Raw genomic sequence first — 12,249 nt, 5'->3', positions numbered from 1 at the left:
ATTTGACCAACATTTTTTCAAAAGTATCATTACCGTAAAAGTCCAAAAATGTAATAAACAAATCAATATTTATAATATTTTTTAAACCTGCTCCCCTAATGAAAAGGCCTGTGTTAAACATAACAATGAAAACACTAATATTCCAAATAAAATTATACAACTATTATCAAATTAAATCAGACTTTTCCCAATTTGAGCTCTTTAGCGGTTTCGGTAATGAGAAGAACCTCATTCTGAAGGCATATAAGCAAATACATTAACTTGACTTGTGCTCATCTAAGGACTTATCCTCTAGGTGATGCATCATTGGTGAATAAAACTTTCTTTAAAAACTGATTGGAGTTTTTACAGGAACTTGAAAAAGTGTCACGGTAATGAGATGTCCACAGACACTGTAGGTATGTAATACATACTATAGTTTAATGTAAACTTTAATTACTATACCATTCTTATGATTTATGTACGAACTTTTTTTTCTCATTTTTTAATGACCTGATAAATGTATCTGGACACATTTTGGTAATGAGGATTTACAGTGAAAATGTTCAAAACTCAAACGAAAATGTAAAATGTATTTAAAATAAGACACGTTCCCAAAAACTAGACATCTTAGTCCTCAGAATGATGCATCATGCTTTTGTAACTCAATTTGCTACAGACATTTTAAAACTGATTTCATGAGAACCATCCAGTCATCTCTTGTCCAAACTGCAGGAATCTGGCCTGGCTATATTTATCCATTATCCAGACACTAAGGTAGAGAGGTCAAAGGGATTGACCTGGTCCCATCTGTTGTCTATGAGTGATGCCTCTCCCCTTCTCCTTCTGCCCCGCTCCCTCTAAAGGCCCTAAAAACCGTGTTGGGGAAGCTACTCTGAAAATATAGTTTACCAAGCTACCAATACTTCACTCTGGAAGAAAGCTACCCTTAAGAAAAATATAGTTTACTTAACTAAAGTTACTTAGAAAAAGTAGTTCACAACATCCAAAATACTTTGTGATAAATTATCCTATCTAAATCTGAAATGCCATAGAATACAAATTGCAAGAACAGATCACTCTGGAGTCAGATGTTAACTGAATGTATATTTATCCTATTAAACACTTAAACAATGTTTGAAGTGAGAATTAGGCAGGTCTGATAATTTTTTTGCCAAAATGTAGTATGTACTTACAGTAGCTACACTGCTACATGGCAAAAAAGTAAGTAGCTACTGAAAACACTACTGGATTAGAATTTGCTCCACCAAGCTACAGCAAAATGTAGTTACATTACTAGTTGAACTACTTCTAGTTCACTACTCCCCAACACTGGTAATAAAATGAATTAGGTTCTGGAGGGTCGGGTCCATGATGCCACGGTGTAGGTTTACTACCCTGCCGCAGATATACCTCCACCCCCAGGAGAGAGGGCTGTTTCTATGGTAACCAGGCAGAGAGGAAGGAAGGGGATCTCCCCTTCAAGATAATCCATATAGACTGTTGACTGGACAACAGGGACCTACACTCTACTGAGCCTGACCAGGCCTTTCTGTCTCAGAGAGAATCTAACATTGGCATTATTATACTGTATGCTTATGGCTGCGTTTACACAGGCTGGCCAATTCTGATATTTTTTCCACTAATTTGTCTTTGACCAATCACATCAGATCTTTTTCAGAGCTGATTTGATTGGTTAAATGACCAATTAGTGAAAAAATAGATCTGAATTGGGCTGCCTGTGTAAACACGGCCAGAGTTTTGTTCAATGTATTCAAAGTTAATAGATAGTGAAAATAATGAAAAGGATCTAGAGACTATCCTAACTGTCATTGCTAGAGATATTGTCTAAGAAGAACCTTTCACTTCAGGGATCAACAAACATTTCACTTCCAAATAACAACATTAAACCCATAGCAGAGGAAAGAAACGAATCCAAACCAAAGACAAAACACTTGGGCTAATTAGATAGTGATCTCTACCTGTAAGGATGTGGTCAGTGTCCAGCTCGGGGTTGACCTGGTTCTTCTTGATGATGTGTCCCATGATCCACTTGGAGCGGCCGTACTGTTGAGTGGCCAGCAGCCACCGCAGAGACTCGGGAAAGATCCTGCATGGAGACAAGACAGAACACTCTCTAACTCTCTCCTCAATAAAATATGAACCGCTGAATCAAAATGAAATTAGTACCTATTTTTTTCACTGGGATTTAATGAGAGGCTGATAGGAATCTCAATACATCATTCTCCTCCTCAGGCTCTGTGGGAATCCCTGAGTCTGAAACGTGTGTGTGGCATGTGCGTATATGTGAATATTAATTTCTTTCTTTCTAGCGGATTGAAACTCGGATTGAATCTGCCTTTAAAATGCTTTCATAACTTGTGGATATTAAGTCCTTTGTTAAGGTGTGTAATTTGAAGGGAAAGAAAATGACAAGAGCTATGATTCTCTTGGATGAACTAAAACCCATAAGTTTCTTCCCCTTGTTCTGTTGGCAGCTTTCCCAGCAGTCAGGTATACAGTGTGAATACAGGGTAAATGATGGTTAATTAATTATTATTTATTACCCAGGCTTTAAAAAGACCAGCTGTATTAACATGTACAGTAGAGGTCCTTTGACCTTAAGCTGAGGCTCTTAAGCTATAAAGATGATAGGCGATTAGGTATACCTAAATAAGAGGGAAACACAGCTGGAAAAACCCAAAAAGCTTCCCTCTGATTCTATACATATCTGATTAACCTCCAGTGTCCTGGGAACTACACAGATAATATTTCACTTCCGTGTGCTCCCATGCCCCGCTGGCCCCATACTAACTTCATACATACATAATATGAGCATTGGATAAATAGAGCCTACATTAACATAAAGCAGAAACCAATCATGAACTGTAGTGTAAGATAATTGGGAGTAGCACCTTATCAAGTGAATTAAATCAGTATTTTCTATCTAAATGGGATCACCTGTATGCATATAATAAATAGCTAAATATATCAACACTGAGCTGCCAAATTGTAGCAGGTGTTGAAGTATAGCCTGGTCCTAGAACAGTTTGGCGCTTTGCCTGAGATGGGGAGTAAAGTAGGTGTTGTCCTCACCAGATATAAGCCAGCATGAGGAGAAGAGGGCAGATGATGACAGCCTGCAGAACCTGCCAGTCTCGACAGAGGTATGCCATCCCTGGCATCAGGAGCTGCCCGCCCAGCACCACGAAGCTGGCAACCATGGTCATGGAGAAACGCCAGGCTGGTAGGCACAGCTCAATCCCTGGTAGAGAGAGAGGAGATAGAGGTTAGCCTACAGGGACCTACAATACAGATAGATACACACACTCTGACCACAGACACAGTTCCATCTATGATAGAGAGGGTGCAGAGGGAACACAAGGTCAACAATGACACTCCCACACATTCACGACTTGACAGAGAGAGTGGACAGAAGGGAGAGGGGTCGACACTACAGTTCCACTACATAGCTCTATCCCTGGGAAGGAGACGAGTTATCCTGATACCGATGCCACTCCAGTATTGTGAACATTATTGTCCAATTACCTTGTCTAGAACTGATTCTAAATGTATGACTGATGCTACTGCATAAACCTGCATTTTCAGGCAGAGAATATGGGACTATTAGCCTATTTTAGCTGAAGAGCACTGACTCTTCCATGGCTAGGACACAACACAGTCTCTGTCCTGATCCGACTGAACCAAACCTATTGCAGTAAAGTAATGAGAGTCTCCTTCGACTAATTTCTTCCCAGTCACTTTCAGAAAGTCCTTGATTCATTCATACAGACATTAGCATGCATGCCACCACCACGCTAGCCGGCAGAAACACACAGAACTCAGCCCCTTAGCAAGCTAGACACTGCGGCAGCATAGCATAGAATAAAATAGGCGATATCAATCTTATGAAGCTGGTGAGTGGTACTGTACTGCAACAACAGTTCCCTTTCATTCCCTTCTCTTTCTCAGTCTTTTGTCTTCCACTCATCACTTTATATCTCCTCCTATTTTTCTTTTTACTTGTGTTTTTTCTTTTTCTCAGTTCCAACTGGGTCTTTCAAGGTGACAGGGCCGGGATAATACACTGTCAGCAGGCTGCAGCTCCACCCCCGAGGAAAAGGCCGGAATTTCAATTAGCATCTGCCCCCTCCTAGCTAGTATGAATAATGCTCTGTGTTCACGGGACAGTAACGCAGCTGGAATGACAGAGCTAAGACTGAGGAGGAGGAGGAGGAGAGGGGAGAGTGGTGAGAGAGGGGGAAGAGAGGAGAAGGAGTGTTGGGTTTGGTGTAACCTCACCATGACACTGTGACAGTAATGCAGCTGGAACGACAGAGCTAAGACTGAGGAGGAGGAGGAGAGGGGAAAAGGAGAGGGGAGACGTGTGGGAGAGTAGAGAGGAGAGGGGAGAGGGTTAGGAGGGGAGAGAGGAGAGGGGAGCAAGGTGGGAGGGGAGGGAGGAGAGGGGTGGGAGGTGAGAGAGGAGGGAGAGGAGAGAGGAGAGGGAGTGTTGGGTTTTGGAGTAACCTCATCCTGATTCTTTGTGGGAGTTTTCTGAGTAAAGTCATGGGTCACTGGGAATAGCATGGGTTGGTGTTATGTGGTTTTGTGAGTGTGTGAATCGAACATATGGATGTACTTACAAAACATTCTACAGAAGTACTATGAGCTCCTTACTCCAGCTGATCCTAATCCTCCACATCCCACCTGATCAGCAGTCCCACACTGCCCTGCACCAGCCCCAACCTCCAACTATCAGCCCAGGGCCTGCCCTGCCTGCTGACACAAATCCCAGCGCTCAGGTGATGTCACACACAAAGCACTCACAGAAAGCCACAATGACACAGGGGTGATACTGAGGTGACCCACGGGTGACCAAAAAGGAGTGACCAAACAGGAGTGACCAAATGCACTAAAACAGGACTTTGTTAACACATGATGACAACTGACAATACTTATCTAAAGCCATGGTGGGGGACAGCATTGTTATCAAGGAGTAGCCTAACCATCAAAGCCATAATCTGCCAAAAGCCTCTGGTTTGCAACCTCTGTTCATCAAGTAGTCCAACACAGTGTGGATTCTGGAATAGAACATGCAACTTCAAGAACATAATGTCCAGTGAGTCAAAGAGGTTCCATTGTTCTGAGAACATTACAGTATCTGACCACTAGGGGCCCACAGTGATGTTATTTCCCTGTGACCAGTGGGTAACACACCACACTGACCTTTCCCCGGCAGTCACATGATCTCCTCATGGCCCCATGCCATGTCGTCACCCCCTGCCTCCCCCCCTGCTCCCGGCCACTGGGTTTGTGTGTTCCCAGCCAGTAAACAGCTCCAGGGCCCGCTCCTTCTAAATACAGTAAAGATGTGGTGGTAGACATATTATACTGTACAGTTATAATGATTATTCTTAAAAAGATTGTAGATAATAAGACTCAGAATACTGCTTCCTGTTTTTTTCTTAAAGAGATTGTACAAATGGAATAATGTGTGTGCAACCATGTGCTCAATATCCAGAAAGGTTGAGACTGAAGAGTGACTGTGTGGACGTGTTTATCTATGCCTCTGGGGACCAGAAGTCCCCACAAGAATAGTAAACAAAGAAGGGTTAGAGTTAAGGTTAGGTTTTCGGGTTAGAGTTAGCGTAAGGGTTAAAGTTAGTGTTAGGGATTAGGGAAAATAGGATTTTGAATGGGACTGATTTTTGTGTCCCCACAAGGTTAGTTGTATAAGACTGTGTGTGTGTGTGTTTGTGCGTGCGCACGCCTGAGTGCATGTGTGTGTGTAGTAGGCCTATCTCATTCTTTGTGGACTTTAAGTGAGGTCACACTCATTGATCAATACCTTATCTTAAACTGTAAGGATCAATAGGCTCTGGGTCCAAGGCCTCTGAGGAATAGAGGGATGTTTAGGTAACAACTTCACAGTAATACTACGTTGATCCCTACTTCCAAAATGGCATGACAATATTTGCAACTTAGAACTTTGCCTGCTGAACGTGGATGAATGAATGTGTGTGAGTGTGCACGCACATGTACGTTTGCTTGTGTCTCTGTAGTAAAAACAGACATTACTATCAACACAAAAAGGATGTATCTGCGGTTTAATCATTATTCCAAACAGTTGCAAAATGAGTTTAGCTACTTTTGCAACGAAAATGTGAATTTTTATTGGACAGACTTAGGTAGGTTCCTCTGTTTGCTGAACCTATCCAATAGAAACGCTAGTTTTCGTCGCTAAATTGTTTGGATTAGTGATTACACCCCAGCTCTACTAGTCCCAGATGAGACCCCAGACAGACATAACATACATCCAGTCAGTGTAACACAAACACAAATCATGACAAAATAGCACCAACAAAACCACAGTCATCAACCTGGTCCAAACAGTTGATGGATTAGGTCTACCGTTGACTCCCTACACCATGAGAAGAAAAAAGAGACACAATGCAGTCTGATACTATGTCCTGCTCTGTTGCTTTGGACAGTGGGTAAATGTCACTTATCCAAAGGGTAAGCGATCATGTTGTTATATCATGTTGTGAAAGCGTGAGTTATTTGAATAACACAGTGTCTGCAAAATGGGCCTACTACAGTATCAAGCTATGGAAAGAAGGTCCCCATCCATCCACCACACTGGGACTTCTGATAGGGAGGGATATAGACCCCCAGGAGAGGATGGGGGCTAGGGGTGAGAGATATGGATGTAGGGATATAGACCCCAAGACAGGATGGAGGCTAGGGGTGAAAGATAGGGATGGAGGGATATAGACCCCAAGACAGGATGGAGGCTAGGGGTGAAAGATAGGGATGGAGGGATATAGACCCCCAAGAGAGGATGGGGGCTAGGGGTGAAAGATAGGGATGGAGGGATATAGACCCCCAAGAGAGGATGGGGGCTAGGGGTGAAAGATAGGGATGGAGAGATATAGACCCCCAAGAAATGATGGGGGCTAGGGGTGAAAGATAGGGATGGAGGGATATAGACCCCCAAGAGAGGATGGGGGCTAGGGGTGAGAGATAGGGATGGAGGGATATAGACCCCCAAGAAATGATGGGGGCTAGGGGTGAGAGATAGGGATGGAGGGATATAGGGGCGGAAGGAAAGGAAGTTTGCCTAGCAGCCAGGGAATGTACACTCAGCACAAAAGTGAACTTTACCCTGCTCAGAGGAAGCACTGAGTGTGCATCTTATCTAATTTATCTAGACACAAAAAGTGAGGGAGTAGGGGAGGACAGGACGAGAAGGAGGGAAGGGATTCTGTGAATCACCCACCCAGTCATAGATTCTCTCCTCTCCTCTCATTGGAGAAACTCCTCCATTTCTTCCACCTAGACATCCTTCTCTGTCTCTCTGAGAAATAGGGCTGATCTCAGCAGCCATTTGTCTGTAGTGCTTCTACATCTGCATTGCTTGCTGTTTGGGGTTTTAGGCTGGGTTTCTGTATACCACTTTGTGACATGGGCTGATGTAAAAGGGGCTTTATGAATAAATGTGATTTGATTTGACTAAGTGATCCATGTTCAGTTAAGCCTGGGTCCAACATGCCTTCATTATAAGTCTCTAACTGATCCTAGGTCCTGAGGGTGACTGAGCACAGTGCAGCAGGCTGTGGCTGGTGTCCTCAGGAAGCCATATCCATACTGGATGAGGGGAAATGAAAAGCTCTTCTCTATAGCAGAGAGATGGACAGTGTCTGCTAATGTGAACAGGCCTGAGTGATACATCCACCCAGATAAAGACCCATTGACAATCAATTAAAACGAGGACAAGTAGACAGAGAGAACGATAAACTGATATTGAAGCTACAAGGATCCAAGACTGGTAACGCATGGACTCAGTTCAGTCCTACGTATTGCAGCAGGAAGGGGAACAGAACTGGGCCAAATCCTGTCTGAATGAACCAGCTTTACTCCCCCATCACCAGAGGGGAAACAGACCAGGATAGAGCAGGGCAAACAGGGGGTACGCTGCCCACTGGCTCACACGGAAGAGGGGCTACGGATATGACCTATTACAGCTATGTACTCTTTAGAGTTGATTAGTGTTTTCCTGTTTTTCAGTACATACAGTATCTCTGCCGTTTCTATGTGCAATGCTAAATGTATAGCAATGTCTCTGAGCGAAACGTATAGCAATGTCTCTGTGCTAAATGTATATCAATGTCTCTGTGCTAAATGTATATCAATGTCTCTGTGTTAAATGTGAAGCAATGTCTCTGTGCTAAATGTAAAGCAATGTCTCTGTGCTAAACGCATAGCATTGTCTCTGTGCTAGATGTACAGCATTGTCTCTAGGTAATGTCTCTGTGCTAAATGTATATCAATGTCTCTGTGTTAAATGTATAGCAATGTCTCTGTGCTAAATGTATATCAATGTCTCTGTGCTAAATGTGAAGCAATGTCTCTGTGCTAAATGTATATCAATGTCTCTGTGCTAAATGCATATCAATGTCTCTGTGCTAAACGCATATCATTGTCTCTGTGCTAGATGTACAGCATTGTCTCTAGGTAATGTCTCTGTGCTAGACGTATAGCAATGTCTCTGTGCTAAATGTATAGCATTGTCTCTGTGCTAAATGTACATAAATGTCTCTGTGCTAAATGTGTATCAATGTATCTGTGCTAAATGTAAAGCAATGTCTCTGTGCTAAATGTAAAGCAATGTCTCTGTGCTAAATGTAAAGCAATGTCTCTGTGCTAAATGTATATCAATGTCTCTGTGTTAAATGTAAAGCAATGTCTCTGTGCTAAATGTATTGCAATGTCTCTGTGCTAAATGCATAGCATTGTCTCTGTGCTAAACGTATAGCAATGGCTCTGTGCTAAATGTATAGCAATGTCTCTGTGCTAAATGTATATCAATGTCTCTGTGCTAAATGTATATCAATGTCTCTGTGCTAAATGTATATCAATGTTTCTGTGCTAAATGTATATCAATGTCTCTGTGCTAAATGTATATCAATGTCTCTGTGCTAAATGTATAGCAATGTCTCTGTGTTAAATGTAAAGCAATGTCTCTGTGCTAAACGCATAGCATTGTCTCTGTGCTAGATGTACAGCATTGTCTCTAGGTAATGTCTCTGTGCTAGACGTATAGCAATGTCTCTGTGCTAAATGTATTAAATGTCTCTGTGTTAAATGTGTATCAATGTCTCTGTGCTAAATGTAAAGCAATGTCTCTGTGCTAAATGTAAAGCAATGTCTCTGTGCTAAATGTATATCAATGTCTCTGTGCTAAATGTATATCAATGTCTCTGTGTTAAATGTAAAGCAATGTCTCTGTGCTAAATGTATAGCAATGTCTCTGTGCTAAATGCATAGCATTGTCTCTGTGCTAAACGCATAGCATTGTCTCTGTGCTAGACGTATAGCATTGTCTCTAGGCAATGCCTCTGTGCTAGACGTAAAGCAATGTCTCTGTGCTAAATGTATAGCAATGTCTCTGTGCTAAATGCATAGCATTGTCTCTGTGCTAAACGCATAGCATTGTCTCTGTGCTAGACGTATAGCATTGTCTCTAGGCAATGCCTCTGTGCTAGACGTATAGCAATGGCTCTGTGCTAAATGTATAGCAATGTCTCTGTGCTAAATGTTTAGCAAGGTCTCTGTGCTAAATGTGTATCAATGTCTCTGTGCTAAATGTATATCAATGTCTCTGTGCTAAATGTGTATCAATGTCTCTGTGCTAAATGTTTAGCAATGTCTCTGTGCTAAATGTTTAGCAATGTCTCTGTGCTAAATGTATAGCAACATCTCTGTGCTAAATGTAAAGTAATGTCTCTGTGCTAAATGTATAGCAATGTCTCTGTGCTAAATGTATAGCAATGTCTCTGTGCTAAATGTAAAGCAATGTCTCTGTGCTTAATGTTTAGCAATATCTCTGTGCTAAATGTATAGCAATGCCTCTGTGCTAAATGTTTAGCAATGTCTCTGTGCTAAATGTATAGCAATGTCGATGATGTACATGTGATGGGGGAAAATAGATACAGTTACATATAGCAATATTATCTTTGGGCGATATTATATTAATATATATACCTATATAAATGTTTATTTAATTTTTATTCCATTTTCTCCCCAATTTTTGTGGTATCCAATCGCTAGTAATTACTATCTTGTCTCATCGCTACAACTCCCGTACGGGCTCGGGAGAGACGAAGGTCGAAAGCCATGCGTCCTCCGAAGCACAACCCAACCAAGCCGCACTGCTTCTTAACACAGCGCGCCTCCAACCCGGAAGCCAGCCGCACCAATGTGTCGGAGGAAACACTGTGTACCTGGCCCCCTTGGTTAGCGCGCACTGCGCCCGGCCCGCCACAGGAGTCGCTGGAGCGCGATGAGACAAGGATATCCCTACCGGCCAAACCCTCCCTAACCCGGACGACGCTATGCCAATTGTGCGTCGCCCCACGGCCCTCCCGGTCGCGGCCGGCTGCGACAGAGCCTGGGCGCGAACCCAGAGACTCTGGTGGCGCAGCTAGACCACTGCGCCACCCGGGAGGCCATTATATTCATATTTTACTCTAAGTATCGACTTTATTTCTCTGACTGATCAAAACAATTTTTTTCATGCTCTCTCTTCTCCTTGCATATAGTGAGCAAAATTTTGGAATCATCAAAACACAATAAAATCACAGTATTAAAACGCAATACATACAGAATCGTGAGAATCGCAATATACAGTGCATTCTGAAAGTATTCAAACCCCTTGAATATTTCCACATTTTGTTATGTTACAACCTTACTGTAAAATCGATTAAATAGTTGTTGTTTTTCTCATCAATCTACACACAATACCCCATAATGACAAAGCAAAAACAGGTTTTTATAATTGTTTTCAAATGTATTAATAAGTTAAAAAAATCTAAATATGACATTTACATAAGTATTCAGACCCTTTACTCAGCACTTTGTTTCAGCACCTTTGGCAGCGATTACAGTCTTAAATCTTATTGGGTGTGACGCTACAAGCTTGGCACACCTGTATTTGGGGAGTTTCTCTCATTCTTCTCTGCAGATCCTCTCAAGCTCTGTCAGGTTGGATGGGGAGCGTTGCTGCTCAGCTATTATCAGGTCTCTCCAGAGATGTTCCTTCGGGTTCAAGTCCGGGATCTGGCTGGGCTCTCAAGGACCTTCAGAAACTTGTCCCAAAGCCACTCCTGGGTTGTCTTGGCTGTGCGCTTAGGGTCGCTGTTGGAATGCTTGATAATGTATGTGATATCAAGAGAGACGTATATTTTCTGGGTGATTTAAATATTGACTGGCTTTCATCAAGCTCCCCACTCAAGAAAAAGCTACAAACTGTAACCAGTGCCTGCAACCTGGTTCAGGATATCAGTCAACCTACCAGGGGGGTTACAAACAGCACAGGAATGAAATCATCAACATGAATTGATCACATCTTTACTAATGCTGCAAAACTGTGCTTGAAAGCAGTATCCAGATCCATCAGATGTACTGTAGTGATCACAATATAGTAGCCATAGGTAGGAAAACCACAGTTACAAAGGCTGGGCCTAATATAGTGTATAAGAGGTCATACAATACATTCTGTAGTGATTCCTATGTTGTTGATGTAAAGAATATTTGTTGGTCCGTGGTCTGTAATGAGGAGCACACAGACATTGCACTTGACACATTTATGAAATTGTATGGTTGAGAGGGATGAGACAAAAGGAATGGCAAATAAGTCTGGCTGCACAACCGATTGGCAAATGTATTGCAAATTGAGAAATCATGTGCCTAAACTGAATAAAAAGAAGAAGAAACTACACTATGAAACAAAGATAAATGACATAAAGAATGATAGTTAAAAGGCAAACTCAGCTCCATCATTCTTTGAATCAGATGGCTCATTCATTACAAAACCAACTGATATTGCCAACTACTTTAATAATTTTTTCATTGCAAGATTAGCAAATTTAGGCATGACATGCCAGCAACAACCAATGACACTACACATCGAAGCATATCTGACCAAATTATGAAAGATTAAATTAAATCTAGAATCGGCTTCCTATTTCGCAACAAAGCCTCCTTCACTCATGTCGCCAAACATACCCTCGTAAAACTGACTATCCTACCGATCCTTGACTTCGGCGATGTCATTTACAAAATAGCCTCCAACATTCTACTCAGCAAACTGGATGATGTCTATCACAGTGCCATCTGTTTTATCACCAAAGCCCCATATACTACCCACCACTGCGACCTGTATGCTCTCATTGGCTGGCCCTCACTATATATCAGTCGCCAAACCCA

General features: G+C 42.2%; 1 protein-coding gene across 1 annotated transcript in view; it reads right to left on the bottom strand.

Annotated features, from left to right (window-relative positions):
- The window catches only part of LOC139550660 (solute carrier family 22 member 23-like), a 78,665-nt gene that overhangs the window by 21,224 nt on the left and 45,192 nt on the right, over positions 1-12,249 (bottom strand). Inside the window, exons 4-5 of the mRNA XM_071361683.1 lie at positions 3,076-3,244; positions 1,962-2,089 (exon numbers count right to left, since the gene is read on the bottom strand). Coding sequence (XP_071217784.1) covers positions 1,962-2,089; positions 3,076-3,244 — 297 coding nt within the window. The remainder of the gene's footprint in view (positions 1-1,961; positions 2,090-3,075; positions 3,245-12,249) is intronic.

The sequence above is a fragment of the Salvelinus alpinus genome, chromosome 23 (assembly GCF_045679555.1).
Source record: "Salvelinus alpinus chromosome 23, SLU_Salpinus.1, whole genome shotgun sequence".
NCBI lineage: Eukaryota > Metazoa > Chordata > Actinopteri > Salmoniformes > Salmonidae > Salvelinus > Salvelinus alpinus.
The sequence above is the reverse complement of the archived record's forward strand: the minus strand, read 5'-3'. Positions and strand labels throughout refer to the sequence as shown.